We start from the raw sequence: 25050 nt of genomic DNA on the forward strand, positions 1-25050 counted from the left end.
GCCAGAGACAGAGCCAGCCCACAGGCGTGAGGCCAGAGCTAGTGGTGGGTTCCTGTGGGTCTGCACTGCACCCCAACCATGGACGGGCAGTGTTCTGAAAGGCCACATAGCCACACCCCGACGGGTAGAATGTCGTCAGCCGTGTCCCAAAACTCCAGGTCAGCTCAGCCCCAGCAGGGACCCCCTGACCACCTACCAGTACTCAGCCTTATCTGTCAGGGGAGTCTCCCTGCAGGCCATCCAGGGGCCCCTGTGCTGAGGAAGGAGGGTCCTGCCCCCAGGAGCAGCCTGCGGGGGTTGGAGGGGGATCAGGTTGGAGGAGAGGCGGCCAGGACAGCGGAACCTTAAACTGGAGTGAGGGACTTGCCCACATAGCCTGCACCTGTGAGGGCCAGAGGGACCGTGGCCTGTGTCGTCAGCAGTGCCCGCAGGCTGTATGAACGGGTCAGTGACTGGATGGACAGACCGTCCACCTGTTTCTCTGAGCCTTGGTTTCTATTCGGCACAATGGAGATGATACCACAGCCAGTGTTTCTGCAGAGATTTAAGGGACATGAATAAAGGAAGGTTCCTCCACAGCCTTCCAGGGTCCCCAGGGCGCCCCAGTGTCCCAGGGACCTGGACAGACACAAAGGGCATCTCTACCTTCCTGTGTCTGACAGGCAAGTCAGAGCTGTCTGGCCCCCAGCCCAGAGCCCCACCTGCCCCCTCTATTGGGACCCAAAGCAGGTTCTGCTGTGCAGACACTCATCCACCCGGGCTGGGGCCCACAGCGAAGCCATGGGGTCAGAGTAGGCTTCCCAGTTGCAGTCCACGCTGGTGAATGTTCTGGGAGTGTCTCGGTACCTGCCTGTGAACTCAGGCATTTCCAGCCCTCGCAGTCCCGGTTTGAATGTTGTCAGGCCTCCCTTCTCTGCCATAGCTTCTGTTGCTAAGCCGAGAGTGCTCCTCTGCAGATGTTTGCTAATAGTGTGTTCACATCGTTTTTCTATCTTTAAAAATACATTTAACTCTGGAAGCCACAGGGGCTGCGATGTGGGTTTGGAGGGGCAAGGTACGGGCCTCGCTGGTGCCTGCGGCCCATGCTGTGACCGCTGCTGTGCCTGGGGGAAGCCGGGCTCTAGCTCCAACAGGATCCTCACAGCCACTCCCAGAGTCGGCCCCAGCCAGGTTTGTCTGGAAGGTCACCCTTTCCAGGATGAGGGAACTGGCTAGTTTTTGGAGAGGCCACAGGAAGGAGGTGGGTTCCAGAAGGGGTAAACTGTGTGTTGACCTCTCAAGGTCAAGACAGCAGGGTTTGAGGGCCTCCCCAGAGCTGCCCTGGCCCTGAGATGCCAAGAGATGTCAGAACATGTGATCTCCAGGACGCAGGCTCTGGAGCTCTTCCTACTGCAAAGCTCAGATGTGCAGAAATGCAGCTTCTCAGGCAACCCCAACCTTATGATGCAGTTATGGGATGGAGAAGACTGGTGGGTGTCTTCCTACAGCCCTGGCAAGGGGACAGAAAGAAAGGAGGAGAAGGAGACATGCTCTGGGCAGAGGGGCCAGGGAAGCAGAGCCTCACAGGGTCCACCGGAAGGCATTTGGGAAGCTGGATCTGGTGTGATGATTGCAGGGGACAGACTGGATCCTGGAGAGGTGGGAGGGCTGTCACAGTGCCATGTCCAAGGTCAGGACTGGGCCGGTGGTGGCTCTGGATACATTCCCTGCTATGAAGCACTCCATTCATTCCGCCAGTATTTGCTAGGCACCTGCTGCATGGACCAGGTGTTCTAGGTGTCAGGGATACTTTGTGAACAAAAGAGATAAAGACCCTGTCCTCATGCCTTACCTTCCAGGTAGGGAGACTGCCAGTGAGACCAGAAGCAGGAAAGTAAACGATATGATGTTACAGGGCGAAAAGTGACATGGAAAAAAGAGAGGATGGGGAGGAGGAAGTGTGGGGTTAGGATTTTAAATCAGTTCCTCAAGAAGGTGACAATTGAGCAAAGACTAAAATCAGGTGAGGGACTGAGCCAGGCAGCCATCTGGAGGAAGGGTGTTCCCCAGACGGAAGGAGCGGCCACGCAAAGGTCCAGAGGTAAACGTGCACCCGGTGGTGGGAGCGCCCCACCACCGCGGTGGAATCAGCAAGGGAGAGCAGAAGGAAATAAGGGCAGAGAGACCACTTTTGTTCTTATGTGTCTTTTTTCTTTTCAATTACAGTATGTTTACAGATGATAAAATTCACTATTTTTAGCTTATAGCTCTCAAATTTTGATAAATGTATATAGTCATGGACCCACCATCACAAACAAAATATGGCAGTGGGTGCATGACTCCCAGACAGCTCCGCCTCCCAGACACTCCCTCCTGTCCCTCGGAGGTGAATTCTCTCCAACTCCCAGTCCCTGGGAACCACTGACCTGCTCTCTGTCTGTAGTTTCCAGAATGTCATAAAAGTGAAATGACACCACATTTAGCTTGTGGAGTCTGGTTTCCCTCCTGGAGCATCCATGCTTTCGTGTTCATCAGTTCACCTCTCTTGTTGCTGAGTAACTTTACTGTGAATGTGACATGGTTTGTTTATGCATTCCCAGGGTGAAGGACATTTGGATTATTTCCATGTGGACATATCATAAATAAAGCCAGTATAAATGTTTGTGTATATATTTTAGTCAGTAGTCATTTCGCTTGAGTGAATGCCTAGGAGTGGGTAGCTGAGCTGTTTGGTAAGTGTACATTAACTTTATTAGCAAATACCAGGCTACCTTCCAAGAGGGCTATAGCACTGTGCATTCCCACCAGCAATGCACGGAAGCCCAGAGCTATTCTGCAACCTCACCAGCACTTGGTATTTCCAGTGTCTCTGATTTTAGCCGTTTTAGTAGATGTGTGGTGATAGTTCACTGTGGTGTTAGTTGGTTTCCCTCGTGAGGAATGTTGAGTGCTTTTCAGGTGCTTCTTTGCCACCCGTCTGCCTCCTCTGATGTCTTGTCCCAGTCTCCTGCCTGTGTTTTCTTAGGCTGCTTTGCTTTGTTTTGTTTTGAGAGTTCCTTCCATATTCTGGAGATAGTCCCTTATCAGATATGTGATTTGCAAATACTGCCTCCAAGTCTACAGCTGCTCATTTCTTAATGCATACCCCTTAATCTAAATAAAAGAGAGGGGGACCAGGTGCAGTGGCTCATGCCTGTAATCCCATCACTTTGGCAGGCGGAAGCAGGAGGATCATTTCAGCCCAGGAGTTCAAGACCAGCCTGAGCAATATACAGAGATCCTGCCTCTATAGTAAAAAAATTTTAAAAAATAGGCAGACAAGGTGGCTTGCAACTGTAGTCCTAGCTACTTGGGAGGCTGAGGCAGCATCATCTCTTGAGCCTAGGAGTTCGAGGCTACAATGAACGAGCTATGATTGTGCCACTACACTCCAGCCTAGGCAGCTTTCTCTCTAGAAAACAAAAATAAAACAAAGACAGAGGAGATCTCTAAAAGAAAATGATATTTATTCAGGAATAGGCATTGCAATAGTAATACGTGTGCCATAGTAAACCACATGCCTATTCAAGGCTGGGGCAAGGGTAAATTTTTAAAGGCAAAATTAAAATGATTGATTATATAAGTTGTTCTGAAATAATAATTCTTGGCTACAAGGGTCAATAACAAGGGTGGGGTGAGTCCTAGGTTGGAAAGACAGTTTTCTGGGTAGACAACCTCACAGAAGTATTTGTGTGTGTGTGTAAGGTTGCAATTGGCCTTTGTGCAAGGTTGTGGGTTTTGCAGAGTCTTTTGTGATAGTTCTTGCTGTCAGGCATTTGTGCATGAGAACCATTCCTTTATGGCTTCCTCCAGCCCCATTTATCAGAGTTTTAACACAGTGACTCCATTTTGATTCCGACAAGTTTCACATATCTTTCAAAAAGCAGAAGTTTTTAATTTTTATGAAATCAAATTTATCATTTCTTCTTTTATATAGTGCTTTTGGTGTCACATCTAAGAAATCTTTGTCTAACCCAAGATCATAAAGATTTCCTCCTATATTTTCTTCTGAAAGTTTTAGAAGTTTAGGTCTTACTTTTGGGTCTTTTTGATCTTTTTCAGTAAATTTTTACATACGATTTGAGGAATGGATTGGGGTTATTTTTTGCATGTGTCTATCCAATTATTTCAGCACCATCTGTTGAATGCTTTTTTAATAGAGTTGCTCTTGCACCCTTATCAAAAATCGGCTGAAGCCAGGCACAGTGGCGTGCATCTATAGTCCCAACTACTCAGGAGGCTGAGGCAGGAGAATTGCTTGAGCCCAGGAGTTCAAGACTGCAGTGAGCTATGACCACACCACTATACTCCAGCCTGAGCAACAGAGTGAGACCCTATCTCTAAACAAAACAAAACAAAAAGAATCAATTGACCTTATATGTGTGGGCCTTTTTCTGGAATCCATGTTCTGTTACACATATTTATATTTATGTGCTTCTATCAATATTACATTGCCTTGATTACTATAGCTTTACAATAAGTTTTGACATTGGTAATGGTCCTCCAATTTGGTTCTTCTTCAAAATCATTTTGACTATCCTAGTTTATTTACCTTCCCATATGAATTTTAGAAACAGCTTGTTGGTAACTACCAAAAAAAAAAATTCCTGCTGGGGTTTTTATTGAAATTGCATTGAATATTTAGATAAAGTTAGAAAAAATTAACATCTCAACAATATTGAGTCTTCCAATCCATGAACATGGTATATCTATTTATCTTCTTGATTTATTTCATCAATATTTTGTAGTTTACAGTATATAGACCTTGCAATTATTGTTAGATTTATGCCTAAATAACTCATGATTTTTGGTGCTAGTGTACATGGTACCTTTTTTATTTCAGTTCCCAATTGTTCATTGCCAGTATGCATAAATATGAATACTTTTTATTGACCTTACAATTTGTAAATTTGCTGAACTTATTTTTTAGTTCTAGTAGGCTTTTCTGTAGATTTGGAATTTTCCACTTGTATAATAATGCCTTCTACAAATAAAAATAGTTTGCTGCTTCTTTTCCAGGCTGTATGACTTTTATTCCTTTTTATTAACTTCTTACATTGATTAAGTCCACAGTCTAATGTTGAATGAGAGGGGTAAGAGCACACTTCTTGCCTTATTCCCAGTCATGTGGAAAAATATTCAGCCTTTCACCATAAAGTATGATACTAGCTGTAGGATTTTTATAGATACTCTTTATCAGCTTGAGGAAGTTTTCTTAATTCCTATGTTTATTTTTGAATAGATGTTTAGTTTTACCAAATGTTTCTCTGCATCTATTGAGATCATTATATTTTCTTTCCTTAGTCAGTCAATCTAGTGAATTACATTGACCGATTTTCAAAATATTCAGCTAGCCTTGTATTCCCAGGATAAGCCCCACTAGGAGATGATGGATAAGCTTTTCTGTATACTTTGAATTGTTTTGTTAAGAAAGTTTGTGTCTGTTCATGGAAGATATTAGGCTGTAGTTTTCTTTATTTCCTAGTTTTAGTGTCAGATTTTGCCTCATGGAATGGTTGGAAGTGTTCCTTCCTCTTCAATTTTGTGGAAGAGTTTGTAGTATTTGTATTATTTCTTCCTGAAACGCTTGATAGAATTCAAGAGTGAAGCCAACACAGCCTAAAATTTTCTTTGTGGGAAAGTTTTCAACTACACATTCAATTTTCATAATATAGGGTTATTCTTGTTATTTAATTCTTGAGTAAGCGTTGGTATTTTATGACTTTAAGAAATGCGTCCATTTCATCTATGTCACCAAGTTTATTGGCACAAAGTTATTCAGAATATCCCTTCATTATTCTTTTAATGTCTGTAGAACCTGTAATGATGTACCCACTCTTATTGATGTTAATAATCTGTGTTTTCACTTTTTTGCCCTAATAAATCCTGCTAGTGGTTTATCAATGTTTTCATCTTTTCAAAAAAATCACCTACTGGTTTCATTGATTTTTCTCTATTTTTTGTTATTTTCTATTTCATTAATTTTTGCTCTACTTTTTTTCTTGAGTTTAATATGCTGGGTTTTTTCCTAATTTATTCAGTTACAAGCTGATTTCAGACCTTCATTCTTTTCTAATACAGGTGTTTTAATTTGCTGCACCCCAGGGATTTTGATATGCTGTTTTTTCACTTCTGTTTTGTTCAAGATACCTTTTACTTTCATACCATTTATTTCTTCCTTACCTATGGATTATTTAAAAGTATGTTGTTTAGTTTCCCAATACTTAGGTATTTTCCACCTATCTTTCTGTTATGATTTCCAATTTAATTTCATGTGGTCAGATATCATGTTTTGTTGGATCTGAATCTTTTCCAACTTGCTAAGACTTTTTATGGCATAGAATATAGTCTGTGTCGGTCAATGTACCATGTGTATTTGAAAATAAAGTTTATTCTTTTGTGGTTAGAGTTCTATAAATGTCAATTCAGTTATATTGGTTAATAATTGTTTGAGCCTTTTATATTCTTACTGATTATCTGTCGACTTATTTTATCAGTTATCTATAGATGGGTATTGAAATTTTCAACTAAGATTGTTGACTTGTCTGTTTTTCCTTCTAGCTCTAACTTCTTTATGTGTTTTGAAGTTCTGTGACTAGATGCATGAACATTTAAGATTTTTATATCTCCTTGATTAGTGAACTGATTCTCTTTATCCCTGTTATTTACTCTAAAATATACTTTGCCTGATATTAATATAACCACACAGTTTTTTTATATTTGTGTTAGCATGATATATCGTTTTCCATCCTTTTACTTTTGATTGATTGGTATCTGCTATATTTCAAGTGGATTTTGTATAGGCAATATACACTTGGCTCTTGCTTTTTTATTCAATTTGACAATCTCTGCTATTTGATTGTGGTGCTTTAATCATTTATATTTAATACGACTATTGATATGATTTGGTTTTAGTCTACCATCTTGCAATTTGTTTTCTCTTTGTCTCATCTCTTTTTGTGCAATTTTTTTCTCTTCTTCTGCCTTTATTTGCATTGGGTATTTTTTATGACTCCACTTTCTCTCCTTTGTGGACTTGCTAGCCACACATATTTTGTTTTGTGTCGTTTTATTATTTAGTCATTGCTTTTGGGTTTCTAGTATACATGTTAACTTATCTCAGTCTACCTTCAAGTGAAATTATACCTTCAAGTAAAATTAAAGTATAAGCATCTTCCAACATTTTGTTTTCACTTCCCCCTCCTGGCTTCTGTGCTATTATTGTTATATATTTTACTTCTATATTTGTTATAAACCCACAATGCATTATTATTTTTACTTTAAATTTTAAAAATAAAACAATTGGCCAGGCGCGGTGGCTCACGCCTGCAATCCCAGCACTTTGGGAGGCCGAGGCGGGTGGATCACAAGGTCAGGAGATCGAGATCACGGTGAAACCCCGTCTCTACTAAAAATACAAAAAAAAAATTAGCCGGGCGAGGTGGCGGGCGCCTGTAGTCCCAGCTACTCGGGAGGCTGAGGCAGGAGAATGGCGTGAACCCGGGAGGCGGAGCTTGCAGTGAGCCGAGATCGCTCACTGCACTCCAGCCTGGGCGACAGAGCGAGACTCCGTCTCAAAAAATAAATAAATTAATTAATTAAATTAAATTAAATTAATAAATAAATTCTATTTACTTACATTTTTCCCATTTCCAGTGCTCGTTATTCTTTTGTGTAGTTTTCTATTTCCATCTGTTGCCATTTTCCTTCTGTCTGGAAGACTTTCTCAAACATTTTTTTGTAGTGCAGGACTCCTGATGACAACTTCTTCTGGTTTTTGTGTACATGAAAAGTGTTTTTATATCACCTTCCGTTTCTAAAGATATTTTCTCTAGGTATGGAATTCCAGCTTGGCAGGTTGTTGTTTCGTTTTGTTTTTTTCCTTTCAGGGCTTTAAATTGTTGCACTACTATCTCTTGGCTTGCACTGATTTCAACAAGAGCTGTGCTCTCACTTTTCATTCCTTTCATGTGTCTTTTTTCTATGGCTGTTTTTAAGATTTGCTCTTATAATTGGTTTTGGGCAATATTATTTCAATGTGTCTTCATGTAGTTTTCTTTGTATTTCTTTTGCTTGGAATTTGTTGAATTTCCTGGATCTGTGGATATATAATTTTCATCAAATTTGTAAAATGTTCAGGTATTATTTCCTCAAATATGTTTTCTTTCCCTTTCCTTCTCCTGTGGGGATGCAAATTCCACATACAAAATGCCATGTGATGTTGTCCCACATCTCACTAACGCTCTGTTTTGTTTTTTCCAGTCTTTTTTCTCTATATGTTTCATTTTTGGGTAGTTTCTATTGCTGTGTCTCCAGGTTCACTCATCTTTGCTTCTACATTGTATAATCTCCTGCTAACCTAGTGTATTCATAATGAGAAATGTGTTCTTCATTGTTTTATATTTCCCATGTCTCTCCTTACCATGCTTATGTTTTGCTCTACCATGCTGGACATGAGAAATATATTATTAACAGTAATGGCAAAAATCGCAATTACTTTTGCACCAACCTTATAACTGTTTTAATGTCCTTGTCTACTAATTATATCATTTCTGTGTTTGTTTAAATTAATTGATTTTTCTCCTCATTAGGGATTTTTGTTTTGTTTTGTTTTGTTGTTGTTTCTTTCCATGCCTAGCAAATTTTTTATTGGATGCTAGACATTGTGAATTTTGCCTTGTTGGGTACTGGATATTCCTGTACTTTTTAAATATTCTTCAGGTTTGTTCTTTAACACAATTAAATTACTTGAAAAGTTTGGTTCCTTTGAGGCTTTGATTTTAAAGCTTTAGTAGGAAGAGCCAAAGCATTGTTGTTTAGGGCAGATTTTTTTCCCCCATTACTGAGGTCATACCATTAACACTCTACCTAATGCCCTGTGAATTACCAGGTTTTCCACTCTTGCTGATGAGAAAAGGAACTCTTCCTAGCCCTGTGTGAGTTCCAAAGATTGTTCCCTCTACTCCTTTTGGAGCTTTGTGGTTCTTTTCCCAAATGTACTGAGCTCAGATGAAGACGGGGAATGCAGGGGATCCCCTGCAAAGCCTCAGAACTCTATCTCCTCCTTGTGCAGCTCTCTCCTGTGACTCTTCCCAGCAAACTCCAGCCACTTTGGCTCCCCCAGACTTTCACGTCCACTTCCTCAACTCAGAGAGAGTACTTGGTTTTATTGGGCTCCCCCTCCCCGCACTGCAAACTGGAAATTTCCCAGGCAGCTGGCTGTGGCCACGCTGGGCTCACCTTGCTAGTTTTCCATTTTCAGGGATCTTCATCCTGTGCTGCTGTTGTCTGATGTCTGATAATCATGGTTTTGTATATTTTTCCAATTTTTGAGTTGTTTAAGACAGGAGGGTGAAGCTGGTCCTTGTTACACCCTCATGGATGGAAGCATCACTGTCTTATATGTTATTTTCAGGACTTTGGGTTTTACTCTGAGTGAAATGGGAGGCATATGGGTGGATTTTGAGCAGCATGATCTGACATGCATCCCTCCCATGGTAGGACAAATGAATGGGTAAAATATTGAGAGACGGACTGTCTTCTGATATACCACAGAATTCACTGATTTGATTTGCTGACTTTATCTCATTCATTGATGCATCTCAGGAGCCTAGAACACGTCCCACCCATGGTAGGCACCTGGGAAGTGGGTACTAAGAGTGAACAAATGAATAAGGTCAGGAAGTGGATGGAGCAGGAGCCTGTTCCTGCCCCAGGAGCCCACGGGCAGGAGTTGTGATGGGGGACCAGGTTTGGGCAGCATCCCTGAATGGAAGGACATGGTCTCTTTTGGCCCCTTACGGCCACTAACACAGCCTGAGATAGTGCTTTCCCCACATTTGCAAGAGAAGAGGAAGGAGAGGAGAAGTCAGAGGCCAGCTTTGAGGAAGGAGAAGAGGAGAAGGCAGAGGCCAGCTTGGAGAAAAGAGAGGAGGCCTTCCTTGGAGGCCCCTGCATCCTCCCTTGCTCTGTTCTCACTGCTCCTGCAGCTCCCCTGCTCCCCTCGGGGACTTCACCAGTGATGTCTGGGTGACCGGAGCAGTCTCACATGTGGTCAGAATGAGATTGGCTCTCTCAAGTCAAGAGCCTGAGCTAGGGATGCCATACCCTGAACCCTGCAACGTCCCACCAGCCATGTCTGTCTCGAACCCAACCTCAGAACCTAACACTTGCTGGGAGGCCAGGCCCCCCAGGCCTACAGGTGATGCTGCCTACTCAACAGTGTCCCTGAGGCCTCGAGACTCCTGCCCTCCTCCAAGGGCCCAGCCAGTCCATTGAATGGAAGGACAAACACATGGAAAGATGTAGCTGAGCCCAGTGCTGCACTCAGCACCCCCTGTACTAACGCAGAAATACACACACATTCAGACGCTGACACCCAGGGTCCCTCCTCCATTTCAGAATCTCCCTCCCTGTCTCCACATCCACGAAGGACTCATCTTGCATGAAGGCACCCCAGGACTCTGCCTGCAGGGACAGATGGTCACACCCCACCACCATCCTGCTTCACAAGTCACAGAGCAGCCAGGCCGCACTGATGCCACAGGAGCACGGGATGTTCATGGCGGAGGCCTACAGTGCAGGTGACTGCCAGCCCTGGGCTCAGACAGGCAGGGGCGGGTCGGCCCAGATGGGGTCAGGCTCCGGCAGATCCCATGTCCCTCCACCAACAGCAGTCCTGAGGGTGACGACCAGAGGGAGTCTCTGCTCCAGGACCTTGAGGGTATCAAGTGGTGTAGCTATAGTGAAGCTTTCAGCAGAGAACCCTGCTCACACGACTTGGCCTCTTCAGGCCTCCTGAAGCACCATCAAAAGCCCAAATGATGCCCCAGCTCACCCTATACCCCACCTCCGCTATCCTCCCATTCCCTTTCACACCTCAGAACCGCAGTCCAGGCCTGGCCCCTCCCTTATTCAAACACCATTGAATGCTGGATGACTGGACAGATGGTGAGAGGATAGGATGGATGGGAGGATGGAGGGATGAATTCATGACTGGTTGGGTGGGTGAATAAATTTATGAATAGCTGAATGTTGGGTGGATGGGCAGGTAGATGAATGGAAAGATAGATGAGCAGGTGGATTAGTAGATGGAAGGATGGACAGATGGAACGTGTGGGTGGATGGACAGATGGAACGTGTGGGTGGATGGACAGATGGCTGGATGGACAGATGGATGAGTGGATGATGGGCGGATGGGAATATGAATGGTGAGTGAGGACATGCTCACGCACCTGCACTCCTGCTCCTTACCTATGTTGAACCCCAGAAAGTCCATTTGGACAGTCAGGAGGTCCTGGACTTCTTACGCATCCATTCCCCAGTTCTCATTTTCAGAGTACTCCTTCCATCCCCAGACCCACCTCCTGCCCGCCCAGCCTGGCTGCCACAGTGTGAGCTACCCACAGCCTGCTCACACGTGCCTTCTTGCCAACCTTAGCCATCTGCCTCAAGATGCTGCAGGACATGAACGGTGCCGACCTCTTCCACTTGAAGTACATCATCAAGAAGATCAAGAACATGGCTCGTGGCTCCCCCAAGCTGGTGATGGAAACCATCCACAACTACTTCATAGACAACCCGGAGGTGGGGACAGCTTGGGCCACTGGGGCAGGCACAGGGGGCAGAGCGGGAGGGTGGGACCCCAAGGTGGGCTCAAACCCTGGATCCTGCCTAGAGCAGCCACATGACTTGGGGCAAGTCTCAGTTTCCTCACATGTCAAATGGGCCGAGTGGGGAGGGAGAAACACTGGACCCGCATGCATTGACCACCCTCGGAATGCGCTCATGAGGCGGTGATCCTGACCCTCACAGGTGGAGAAACTAAGGCACAGGGAGGCCAAGGGATTTGCCGGGAGTCATAGAACCATGAAGTGGCAGATAAATGGCTCCTCTCACACCCCTCCCTGTCCACGCCCTGCCCACCTCTCCCACACGATCTGACCTGTTCTGTCCCCAGCCACCATTGCTCTGCCATCCACAGATCTCCAGCAGGCACAAGTTCCGGCTGTTCCAGACCCTGGAGATGGTCATCAGGGCCAGTGACGTCCTGGAGGAGACCTGGGAGAAAACCTTCATGCAGCTCGCCCTGGAGAACATGACCAAGGCCACGGTGGGCCTCCCCTCCCCCAGCAAGTGGGCCAACCCCCCACGAGTTCCGGGAATGCCAGCGGCTGCCCCAGGGACCCGAGTGATGCTAGGCGTGCCCAGCCTTGTGAAGCCATTTCCATCCAGTGACTCGCGTTCTCACCCCCAGCCCCTTCAGTGGGACAATCACACTTTTCCATCTCACTTTCCCATGTCAGGAAGGTGAGGCTCAAGAGAGCATTGTTTGCTGAGGCCAAGGGGCCCATAAGTGGGGGGGCCCTCTCCCCCAAGGAGGTCCCTCCCTGCAGCAGGCTCTGGTTCCCCTCTGCACCACCTTCCTCACCACTGCATGGCAGCTGCCTGCAGCCCAGCCTCTGGAAGGCCTGCTGCAAGTCTAACCCAGGCTGCAGGCTGTAACTCTGCCCTTGGCCTCTACCTCCTGGGTTCTGCTCGATGGAGACTTGGGGGTCTGGACCTGGACTACCCCCACCCACCCCACCCCACCCCACCCCACCCGCAGCTTGCAGTCTGAGAGCCGGCCCCAGCCGCCAAGTCTCCACTCCAAGGTGGCTTAGACTGACTAGGCCAGAGTGGCCCCAGGGGACACCTTAATACACACACACACCAGGGTGCCCCACGAAGCAGGAGTAGACACCATTTACCCTCCGTGTGGTGCCAAGTCTTAGTTCGTGTGATCGTGCAGCAGGCAAAGGCCACTGAAAGTTCTTTAATACTCAAAGCTCCTCCCAAAGCGAGAGGCACAGCACAGCACACCCCACAGGGCCACACAGGCCTGTCCCACACAGGGTCAGGAAGCAGATGAGGGACCATCTGAACATGCCTTCAGGGCCATGTGGCAGGAAGTAATGAAGTAGAGATGTCCCCTAGGAGCTACAGGGACACTGGCAGGTCAGGGACACTGTAATGGGATTTCCATGCTCCCCAAAAGATGTAAGCAGCTCCGGCTGCTCACCTGGCCCTACGATTCAACAAACTCAAGGAGAGGTTATTAGGAATAACAGACATCAAACAGCCAGCGCAGGGCCTACAAGCGTGGCCAATGCACCCTCCACACAGGGATTTGTGGCCCCATTTACCCATGGAGAGGCTTAGGGACTGGCCTGCAGTCACAGCCCAGCTGGTGGGCGGCAGGTGGGACACGCCCCTGTGCTCCCCCAGAGAAGTGAATGAGGCCACCCTAGGTGTGAGAGAGAGAAAAATGGGGAGCAAGGGCCATGTCCACTTAGTCCTTTTTTCCACCTCATTTCTTTTTCTTTTGGAATCCTAAGCATGTGTTTGTCACACTCACCATTGCGAAGTCTATCAGGCATCTCTGCAGTTTACAGATCAACGATCCTAGGGAGCTGGGGTTGGGGAGCAGTGCCCCCAGGGAGGCGAGGGCTTCGGGACACTCTCAGAGGTGTGGTCTGGCCTCAGCCTCTCTGAGGGTGGACAAGACCCTCCTGGGGCTTCATGAGGAGGGGCCCCTGCATGGAGTCTGGCATGAATGAGGCCAGGACTGTCTACATTTCTGCTTCTGAGCACACCGCAGCCCCACTCCAGCCCCCAGAGTAAGTGGACACTTCTGCGGGTCCTACCCACCATCTGGGGTGCAGAGGGGCATCAGGCACTGTCACCTAGGTCAGGACCAGCCAAACTCAGACAATCTTCCAGCCCAGCATGGAGCTTGGGGTCAGCAGGGACCAGCCTGGCCCCACACTCCTGTTGCCCTGCCCCGGTGGGGGGACTGTGTTCCCTACACCCTGTCTCCCCTTTCCCGATTTACTCTTAAACCAGACACAGACTTAGGCTTCTTGGAGGCGGCTTCTTGGGCAAGGGCTTTAGGGAAGTAAGATTCTGAGCCTGTGCATTTCCAGAAATCTCTGGATTCGATTTCACACTGGACTGTGGGTTGGCAACCGCTGTCCATTGTCCTCTGGCCTTCATGGCTGTCGAGGATCCAGGGTCACTCTGAACCGTGATCCTTCACATGCGACCTGATGTCTGCTGCGGAGCTCGGGCTGGTGGAGTCTTTGCCCTGCCCATTCCGCAGGAGTGGAATTTGCTCTGGGTCCAGAATTAGCCACCAGGCTTTAAGGTCACGTATCCTTTCCATCTGGCTACCTGAGCCCTTGGTTCCACCGTAGAGTGACCAGGTGAGCCCACTGCTGCCACCCTCACCCAGTTACGTCAGTGTCTCTCTGTCTTCTCTTCTGTGCTCTGAGGATTCCCAGGGAGACGCTCACCCAGGGGTCCTGCCTAAAGATCAGGGTCCCATCCCACGGCAGTCATGCCAGGCCTGGCCTGGGAAGTGAGTATTCCTGGAGCTTACGGGCCTGGCAACCCCTGGACGGAGACACTCATCTGCCCCCTCCAGAGACTGAGACCCCAGACTCTTGCTGGGGTGGGAGAGGGCCGGCTCCCCCCGTGTGTGCAGAGTGTGGGAGGTACATCGAGGGACTCAACTACTTCTAAAACCATGTCACCTTTAGTTTCAGCCCCCTCCACTGCCACTCCAGTTCCAGAGGTTGGGAGACAAGAGACCCCCCAACTTCAAATAGTGGGGGATGGTGCCATGTGGGTGAGCTGGCCTTGGCCTCTGCTCCACTAGCCTATACATGGTCTTCAGTCCCCTCACCTACCTGCTTCCGGCTTCCACAGTGTGGTTACTATTATCCCTTTTAAAAAAATCTCCTGAATGTAGTGTTAACTGAGGTAGGTTTTCAGAAAGAGCAAAATCAGATTCAATCACCATCTTCACAAGAAGCCCCCATAACCATACTTACCATGATCTATAAATGATATATCCATTCCACGCGGTGATTCAAGCTGCATGGCGGGGCTCAGACACCCCCACTTTCAGACGCCCCCAAGTGCAGGCAGGCCTCCTGTTCACCTGCCTCAGAGCCACAGAAGCTGCCTTATGGCTCCTATGAAGACAGAGAAAAGAGTAGACGTCAAAATTGCAGCAAGATGTAAAGGGAGAAAGGTCCCAGGTATGACCACACAGGGCCGGACTCCGGGACCCGTGTGGTTCCTTCCTGCTGAAGATGCCCCTCCACTGGACAGTGGGGGCTGGGCCCGGGTCAGGGAGGCCAGGGACCCAGTCAGCATCGTTCTGCCCTTGAGCAGCTGACTCCCTGGCTCTCCTGGACAGGAATGTAGCGTCTGGTTCTGAATTCATGGTGAAAGAATTAAAGGATGTGACGTCCTGAGCCACCAGGAGCTCAGGAGGAGAGGTGATGTGGGCTGGGTTTCAGGATGAGCGCCCTGAACCCAGGCGGTGGAGCGGGCTCTAGGTGGGAGTGGAGGCGCAGGCAGGCACACCGCGTGAGCAAGGGCTCAGAGGCAGGGAGGAAGAGGAGGAGGTGCTCTGGAAATGGACGCAGACCAGGAAGGCCTCAGGCTCCCTCAGCCTCAGTTTTCTACCAAAAGAAACATGGGCTGTGTGGCCGGGCGTGGTGGCTCAAGCCTGTAATCCCAGCACTTTGAGAGGCCAAGACGGGCGGATCACGAGGTCAGGAGATCGAGACCATTCTGGCTAACATGGTGAAACCCCATCTCTACTAAAAAAATACAAAAAACCAGCTGGGCGAGGTGGCAGGCACCTGTAGTCCCAGCTACTCGGGAGGCTGAGGCAGGAGAATGGTGTAAACCCGGGAGGCGGAACTTGCAGTGAGCCGAGATCCGGCCACTGCACTCCAGCCTGGGCGACAGAGCGAGATTCTGTCTCAAAAAAAAAAAAAAAAGAAAAAGAAACATGGACTGTGGCAGCTGTCCTGCCCCCTCAAACCAGCCCTGGCATGTGAAGAAGCGAGGTCTCAGAACAAGCCGCTCTTACTCTACCTCCCACCCTGCCTGCTCCCACCCCACCCCAGGAGCTGGAAGACACATACCAGGACGCGGCCAGCAACGTGCTGGTGGCCATCTGCAGGCACTCGTGGCAGGCGGTGGCACAGCATCTGGAGACGGAGCTCCTGACGGGCATCTTCCCACACCGTAGCCTCCTCTATGTGATGGGCGTCCTGTCCTCCAGTGGTATGTCGGGCGCGAGGTTGCGGACAGGGTGGGTTGGGTCACGGAGAGTGATTCAAGAGGTGGCTTTGAGACCCCACATGGGCAAAGCACAGGGGCTGCAGGTCACTTGTGCACCGTGAGGTAACTTAGTGCCTGGCAGCAACAGGCTGCTGCCCCGAGGACCCCCACTGCCCACCACCCCTCAGAGGGCCCAGGCCATGCTCAAGACCTCCCTGGAAAGAGCAACACCAGGCCCAGCCGTGTCAGCCCCTCTGATGGCTCACCCACTCCTGCTGTCAGCATTGCAACAGCTGGACCTGGGCGGAGCCAGGATGATAGAGGAGGTCCCGGGAGGTGGCCCAGGACAGGTGTGAGGCTGGCACATGGCCGAGCAACTCCACCACCAGCTGCTGCATCTGTCTCCTCCCTTGGTCACAAAAGGCAGGTGGGCCCTCCTCCCCGGGCAGATGAAGAGATGGAGCTCAAAGAGGCGGCATGGCTGGCCAGGGCCACTCCCAGCCTGTCATAGCCTGCAGTGTCTGGGCCTTGCGTCCACCACAGCCGCTGCCTCCAAGCTGTGGGAAGGGCCGGCCCAGACAGTGTGGCCTCTGAGGACCCCAGAGGAAGGTGTTCAGGGAGTTGCTGACACAAAATAGCGAACACTGACTAAGCACCTACCTAATGCCAGGCTCCCAGCCACACAGAGGCAAGGGCCAACCTTCATTCATTCACTCATTCATTTACAACCATATGCTGCTGCACTTCCCACTGGGAGATGCAGGGCTGCCTTGAGGGCAGCTGGGAGAGCCCAGAGAGGAGAGGGACCAACTGCCTTGGGGCCATCAAGGAGGGCTTCCTGGAGGAGGCAGCCAGTATAGGCCACATCTAGATGGATGCGTAGGAGGGTGAGGAGGGACGCTCCCTCTGCCAAGGGCCTTCAGGAAGAGTTGGTTGGCAGCCACAGTGAGGGGTGGGGTTGGGGTGTGGCAGGGCCTGTGACCTGCAGGGAGGCCCAGGCCCAGCAGGAGTGTTTGGACCCTAAGACCTGGGGTGAAGCAGGACCCTGCTTGGCTTGGCCTTACACCCCCCATGCCAGGATTAGCAGGCTGGGTAGAGGTCCCTCTGCACCCTGGGGGTACTGCTGAGGCCACCAGATCCCTCCCCAAAGCAGCCTCTCCCTCTGGGGTAAGTTCCAAAGTTCCTGAAAAGCTCGACACTCTCACAATGCCTCCCTCCCAAAGACTTATTTTCCCACTCTTGAGGGGCCATGCTTGGTAGTGCCTCTCCATTCACCATGAGTGAGCCCGAGGCCCGGAGAGGGAGCCCAGCCCGCCTGAGGACACACAGTAAGGGCAGCAGGGCTGCAAGCCCACCCCAGCTCTCTGAACCCAGAGCCAAGCCTGGCTCATGTCCCTCCAGCTCCCACTCCCCACAGAGCTAGGGTGGGCAGAGGCCAGCAGCATCAGCCCAGGCCAGAGCTAAAGGCGGGAGGAGACGGTTGTTAGACAGGGTCCTATGACCCATCCCTCCTCCCACAGAGGAGCTCTTCAGCCAGGAAGACAAGGCCTGCTGGGAAGAGCAACTGATCCAGGTAAGGAGGCAGCCCAGCTCCCAGTCACCAGGCCTTCTGTGGGGGCAACAAGGGAGAGGCAGCAGGACGGGTGCCTGGGAGGAAGGGTAGGTGGAAGGAGGGAGGAGGAAGGGAAGGCAAAGGGACAGAGAAAAGGAGGGAAGGGAGGAAGAGAGGGTAATAGGGAGACAGGGAAGATGGGAGGAAGGATGGCATGTGGGGGAGGAAGGAGGGAGGAATGAGAGGGAGGGGAAAAAGAATGAGAGGAAGGCAAGAAATGGGGATGGAAGGGGAGGGAGGAAGATGGGGGAACAAGAGGGAGCAGGGAGGTAGGGAGGGAGGACCTCTACTCTGCAGATGAGCACACAAGTCTGGAAAAGGGAGGGGACCGCAGTCACAGGGCCGGTAACTGTGGCACTGGGATTGGGGAGGGGAGCACAGTCACTGGGCCAGTCACTGCGGCACTGGGATTGGGGAGGGGACCACAGTCACTGGGCCAGTCACTGAGGCATCAGGATTCAAACCTCGGTCTCCACATGCCTGGCTCAGAGCACATACCCAACACACTGGGCCAGAGCTGCGGACCTGGAAGGAAGGAAGCAGGTTGGGGTGGACGGAGGGAGCCCCAGCCAAGAAACAGAGTCCGTGCAGGCCCATCCCTGAACACATACCTGAGTGAGTGAGGGGCTGACATGGCTGAAGGTAAGGACACGAGACTCCCGCCCCCTGGATCCAAGTCCATATTCAACCAATCACCAGTCTGTGACCTGGGAGGACCCACTTCACCTCTCAGTACCTTACTTGCCTCATCTGTCAAATGGGAATCCAAGCACTTCACTCAAATGGTGGGTATGACGAGTATACGAGGTAATCCATGTAAAGTGTCGGGCACCGTGCCAGTGACACAGGAAGCCCTCGCTAATGTCATTATTGTTCTATGGTAAGAGTTGTAGCGGTAGTGACAGGAGCAGCAGCGGTGGCGGCAGGAGAATACTTGGAATGGAGCAGTATCCAATAGAAGTAGCACCAGCAGCAACACAAGCAATTAATAGAACAAGAAGACAAAAAATTACCGAGGATAGAGAAAACTTGAACAATACATTAACCAAATTCATCTAATAAAGTGCAAACAAAATATTCGCCAGGGGATGTGGGGGGAAGTGGGGATGGTTAATGGGTACAAAAAATAAGAAGAATGAATAAGATCTACTATTTACTAGCACAAAAGCGTGACTATAGTCCATTATTTAATTGTAGATTTTAAAATAACTGAAAAAGGCTGGGTGTGGTGGCTCACCCCTATAATCCCAGCACTTTGGGAGGCCGAGATGAGCAGATCCCTTGAGGTCAGGAGTTCGAGACCAGCCTGGCCAATACGGCGAAACCCTATCTCTACTAAAAATACAAAAACTAGTCCAGGGTTCTGGGACACGCCTGTAATCCCAGCTACTTGGGAGGCTGATGTGGGAGAATCACTTGAAATCGGGAAGTAGAGGTTACAGTGAGTCAAGATTATGCCACTGCACTCCAGCCCGGGCAATAGAGTGAGACTCCACCTTAAAATAAAGTAACTAAAAGAAGGCCGAGCACAGTGGCTCATGCCTGTAATCCCAGCACTTTGGGAGACTGAGGCCGGTGGATCACCTGAGGTCAGGAGTTCAAGGCCAGCCTGTCCAACATGAGGAAACCCCATCTCTACTAAAAAATACAAAAATTAGCCAGGCATGGTGACATACACTTGTAGTCCCAGCTACTCAAGAAGCTGAGGCAGAGAACGGCTTGACCCAGGAGGTGGAGGTTGCAATGAGCCAAGATTGTGCCATTGCACTCTAGCCTGGGCAACAGAGTGAGACCCTGTCTTAAAAAATAATAATAAAATAAAATAAAAGAGTACAATTGGATTGTTTGTAACACAAAGGATAAACGCTTGAGGTGACGGATACCTCATTTACCCTGATGTGATTATTGCACATTGCATGCCTGTAGTAAAATATCCCATATACCCCATAAATTTATATATGTACTATATACTTACAAAAATTAAAAATATTAAATTTTTTAAAAAATCACCATGATAGACCATATGCCGAGCCATATATCAAGTTCCAACAAATTTAAAACAGCTGTAATCAGTGTACATTCTGTGACCAAAATACAAATTAGAGTTCAATATGAAATATATCTGGAGAAACTTCAAATCCTTGGAAATTAAACAACACATTTCTAAATAACCCATCAGTCAAAGAAGAAATCATAAAGAAAGTTAGAAACTATTTTGAACCGAATGATAATGAAACACAACATATGAAAATCAGATGAAAATCAGTGGGATGCAGTAAAAAGCAATACCTAGAAAGAAATTTATATTTTAATGCCTATATTAGAAAAGAAGAAAGGTATAAAATCAATTATCTAAGCCTCCATTTTAAGAAGCTAGCCAAAAAATGAGCAGATAATAAACTCAGAGTAAGTAGAAGGAAGGAATAACAAAAGCTAGAGCAGAAATCAAAGAAACAAAAAGAGACAAACAGCAGAGAATGGCTGGAACAAAAAGATCAATACACTGAGACAGATGCCATGGCTTACACCTGTAATGCCAGCTACTCTGGAGGCTGAGGCAGATGGACTGCTTGAGGCCAGGAGCTCAAGACCAACCTGAACAACGTAGTAAGACCCTGTCTCTAAAAAACTTATATTGAGGTTGAATATGAGATTTAAAAAAAAAAAAAAAACTTCTAAAAATTATCCAGGCATAGTAGCATACACCTGTAGTCCAGCTACTCATGAGGCTAAAGGCAGAAGGGTCGCTTGAGCCCAGGAGTTCAAGGCTGCAGTGAGCTAGGATCAAACCACTGCACTCCAGCCTGGGCAACAGAGCAAGACCAATCTCTATTTAAAAAATGATAAATAAATAAATAAATTGATAAACCCCTCACTAGACTGATCAAAAAGAGAGAAAACACAAAATACCAAGTTCAGAAAGGAATAAGGAACAACACGACAAATCCTTCAGACTTTAAAAATTATAATGAAATATTCAATAAATTAGATAATTTAGATTGAATAGACAAATTCTCTAAAAAACACGTTACCAAGTTGAAATGAGAAGAAACCAAAAATGAATAGTCCTATATCTATTAAAGAAATTGAAATCATAATTTAAAACATTCTCACTAAGAAAACTTCAAGCCCAGACACTTCTATCTGTGAATTCTATCAAAAAGTTAGAAAAGAAATAGTACTAATTCTACACAATTTTTTCAAGAAAATAGAGGAGGAAGAATAACTTCCTAAATTATTTTATGAGGGCTACACAACCCAAATACATTACAAAAAAAGAAAGAAAACTAAAGACCAATATATTGTATGAAAATAGACTCAAAAATCTTTTTTTTTTTTTTTTGAGACAGTCTCGCTCTATTGCTGGAGGCACGTGCCAGGCTGCAGTGGCACAATCTCAGCTCACTGCAACCTCCGCCTCCTGGGTTCAAGCAATTCCCCTGCTTCACCCTCCCAAGTAGCTAGGACTACAGGCACACACCACCACGCCCAGCTAATTTTTGTATTTTTTTTTTAGTAGAAACGGGGTTTCACTATGTTGGCCAGGATGATCTCAATCTCTTGACCTCATGATCTGCCCGCCTCAGCCTCCCAAAGTGCTGGGATTACAGGCGAGAGCCACCATGCCTGCCTGAAAATAGACTCAAAAATCTTAACAAAATATTAACAAATTGAATAAAAGGATAATACACCATGATCAGGAGGGTTTATCCCAGGGGCACAAGGCCAATTTAACATTTGAAAAGCAACAAGTGCAATTCAACACAGTAACAGAATAAAGTAGAAAAAGTTCAATCATATTTATAAAACATGATGTGGAAAAAGCATCTGACAGAATTCAATATCTGTTCATGATAAAAGCTCTCAACAAACTAGGAGTAGAGGGAAACTACCTCAATGTGACAATGGACATCTAAAGCTACAGTTAACACACTTAATGATCAAAGACCGAACACTTTTCCACTAAGATCAGGAATAAAGCAAAGGTATCCTTTCTCTCCACGTCCACTCGACATTACACTGAAGTTGCTAGCCAATGCAATAAGGTAAGAAAATGGAGAAGGGAAAAAAGACATAGAGATTGCAATTGAAAAAGTAAAACTATCTCTTTTGTAGACAATGTGACTTTATACCTAGAAAACCTTACAGAATCATGTTTAAAATACTAGGACTAATAATTACTAATACTTGGATTTAGCAAGATCTCAGGATACAAGATCAATATACAAAAATCAATTGAACTTCTATATATTGGTGACAAACAATTAGAAAATAAAATTTTTCTAAAAAATTACATTTTCAGCAGCATTAAAGATATAAAAGACTCAAAGATAAATGCAACAAAATCTATGCAATATTGTTACAAAGCATTGCAAAAAGAAATTAAAACAACCCTTAAGAAATGGAGACATATGGTGTTTGTGGACAAAATTATTCAATAATAGTAAGATGTCAATTCTCCCAAAATTGATTTGTAGATTGAATGCAATGCCAATCAGTCTCAGAAAATTGTGTTGTAGTATTAAATATAAGCTATAGAATACATTTTTATAAAGAAATTTTAAAGAACCTAGAATAGCCAAAACAATTATGAAAAAGAATAAAATTGCAAGAAATCTGCTACTTGATTTCAAGACTTACTACAGGGCTACAGCAAACAAGAAATGAGGCATCGGCATAGATTAAACAAGTAAATCAATTGAACAGAATAGAAAATCCAATATCAAACCATATGTAAACAGGTTTTTTTTTAAAAAAAAAAGTGTCAAAGCAGTTCAAAGGGGAAAGTCTTGAAAAAATAGTTCTGAAGCAATTTCATATATGTAAGCAAAAAAGTGAACTTTAGTGCCTAGTTCAAACCATTCACAAATATTAATTAGAGATGGAGCCAAGGCCTAAAATGTAAAAGGTAAAACTCAAAAGTACCTAAAAGAAAACGGGAGAAAATCTTGCCAGCCTTAGGGTAGCTAGATGTTTCTTAGGGCTCAGAAAGTAATCATCATAAAGAGAAAAAAAATGATGTTAGATTTCATCAAAATTAAAAATGTTTCATCAACTGATATCACTAATAAAATGAAAAGGCAAGCCACAGACATGGAGAAACTATTCACAATCTGTGTATCGGAAAAGAGACTGTATCCAGAAGAAAGAAAGAACTTCTATAACTCAGTAAGCAAAAGACAAAGAGGTCAATTGTTTAAATGAGCGAAAAGGCCACAACACACTTCAGGAAGGAAGACATCTCAATGACCAATAAGGAAGTGAAAAAACGATCAGCAACGTTAGTCCTCAGGGAAGACTCAGTTAAAACCACAAGGTGCCGCCTCCGCATCTGCGCCGAGGGGATGCAGGTGACCACATCTGAAAGGACCACATCTGATGAAAGGACCACAACAGGCACTGGCAAGGACGTGGAGCAAGCGGAACATTGAGGACGGGATGGGAAAATGGCGCAACCTCTTTGGAAAAACTGACATTTTCTTTTGAAGTTAACAGATGACTCAGCAATCCCACTTTTCGGTATTTTACTCAAGGGATGTGAAAACATCCATACGCAAAATTACTTCTACAAAAATGGCCATAGCAGCCTTACTCATTCTAGCCTCAAGCTGGAAGCAACCCAGACAGGCAGAATTCTGCACACTCTCCCAAAAGATCTAAAGTCAATCATCTCAGTGTCCATCTCAGGAAACTAGAGAAGGATCAAGTTAAACCTGAACCAAACAAAGAAAATGAAATAATAAAAGTTAAAATAGAAAAAGAGGAATGAACTTGTGGTACATGCAATGACATGGATGAATCTCAAAAACATGCTGAGTGAAAAAGTTCCAGACACAGAAGATCACAGACTGCATGCTTCCAATTACATGCAATTCTAGAAAAGTCCAAACTAATCCGCAGGGAAATCAGAACAGTTTTGTAGTGATAGAGCTTAACCAGGAAGGGGCATGACAGAGCTTTTTGGGGTGGTGGCAAATGCTCTATATCCTGAAAGGATGTGAATTACGTGGGCTGGATTCATGAACTCTACAGGAAAGATCTGTGCACTTCATTGTGAGTTAAAATACCTCAATTTTTTAAATACTTGAAACTTTAAAAATTAAAAATTTGGGGAAGAGATGGGCTTCAAAATTCAGAATATTCTAGATTTTTTAAAAAGTAATATGATATACACGCTGCATATTCCAAGAACATCCTTAACAGGGTCTGGGCAGATGCAGAATGAAATAGATTAGGATCCCTGCTACAGAAGCAAATAGTCACACCAGGTCCCACAAATTGCATCACGTCAGTGTGGCTCAGTGTCTGCTATCCAATGAGGTTGCTGCAAAGCTAAGGGGGAAAAATGTTTAATTTTCTGAGCTTGGGAATTTGAATTTTAGACAAGGAACTGTGGCATTGTTACATGCAACAGTGAACAAAGACAGTAAAGGTCTGGGGGAGGGGACCTTCTGGGGGACGACCTCAGGACTTCCCAGGGGGCTGAGGTTTCATAGAGATTCTGCCGACACCTGTCTTGAGGGTGAGAGAGCCCCGCAGGTCCTACTGCACCCTAGTGCTTTACAGATGGCCAGGAGGAGGTCTACCCCGGGCAGACAAGCTCATCCAGCTTCTGCCATAAGTGGGGGAGCATTTCCATTCCAGGAACCAAGGGATCAACCCCAAGGAGGATGCAAACGGTCCTGCCTACGTCTTCTGCCCCACCAGATGTCCCCTCGTGCTCACAGCATCACATACTTAGTATTCCTTCAGGATAAACTTCTAGAAATGGGGTTGCTTAGGGAAATTGTCCATATTTTAAACTTTGATATTGACATTGCCTTTTAATTGAGATTGAAAAAACCTTCCAAAAATGCAGATCCAACCACCCTCCCACCAAAGGACACTTCCTTGCTGATAGTCAGTGTTTGACTGTTTGCCAATCTTAGTCAAAACGTTACATTAGTTTTCATTCCTGAAGTCTTAAGGAGGTTGAGATTACAGTGTCTTCATCATTTATGTATCCCTTCATCATTTTACAATGTCTTGTTTGTCATCTTCTTATCGATTTATAAAGTGCAGGTCGTTGATCCCTGATGTTAACCCTTGGCAATAGGCGGCAACAAAGATCAAAACAAAATTTTGCCTCATCTTCCAACTTAATTTATAGTAATGTTGCTGAACTAGCTTTTTAAAATGTTTACCTTCACATTTATCAAATTTATGGCTTTTAAGGTTTTTGGGTTTGGGATCATAATTTTGGAGGTTATCATCCAACCCCAAAGAATCTTTGGATCAAAAATCTTGGAAATGTTGAA

The 25050-nt window shown here is 46.3% G+C and overlaps 1 protein-coding gene across 1 annotated transcript in view; it reads left to right on the plus strand.

Moving 5' to 3' along the window:
* The window catches only part of LOC126961746 (maestro heat-like repeat family member 5), a 71577-nt gene continuing 46527 nt past the window's right edge, over positions 1–25050 (plus strand). The window contains exons 1-6 of the mRNA XM_050802384.1: positions 1–158; positions 10420–10601; positions 11459–11604; positions 12002–12130; positions 15984–16143; positions 17661–17713. Coding sequence (XP_050658341.1) covers positions 79–158; positions 10420–10601; positions 11459–11604; positions 12002–12130; positions 15984–16143; positions 17661–17713 — 750 coding nt within the window. The 5' untranslated portion in view covers positions 1–78. The remainder of the gene's footprint in view (positions 159–10419; positions 10602–11458; positions 11605–12001; positions 12131–15983; positions 16144–17660; positions 17714–25050) is intronic.

Source organism: Macaca thibetana, chromosome 8 (assembly GCF_024542745.1).
Source record: "Macaca thibetana thibetana isolate TM-01 chromosome 8, ASM2454274v1, whole genome shotgun sequence".
NCBI lineage: Eukaryota > Metazoa > Chordata > Mammalia > Primates > Cercopithecidae > Macaca > Macaca thibetana.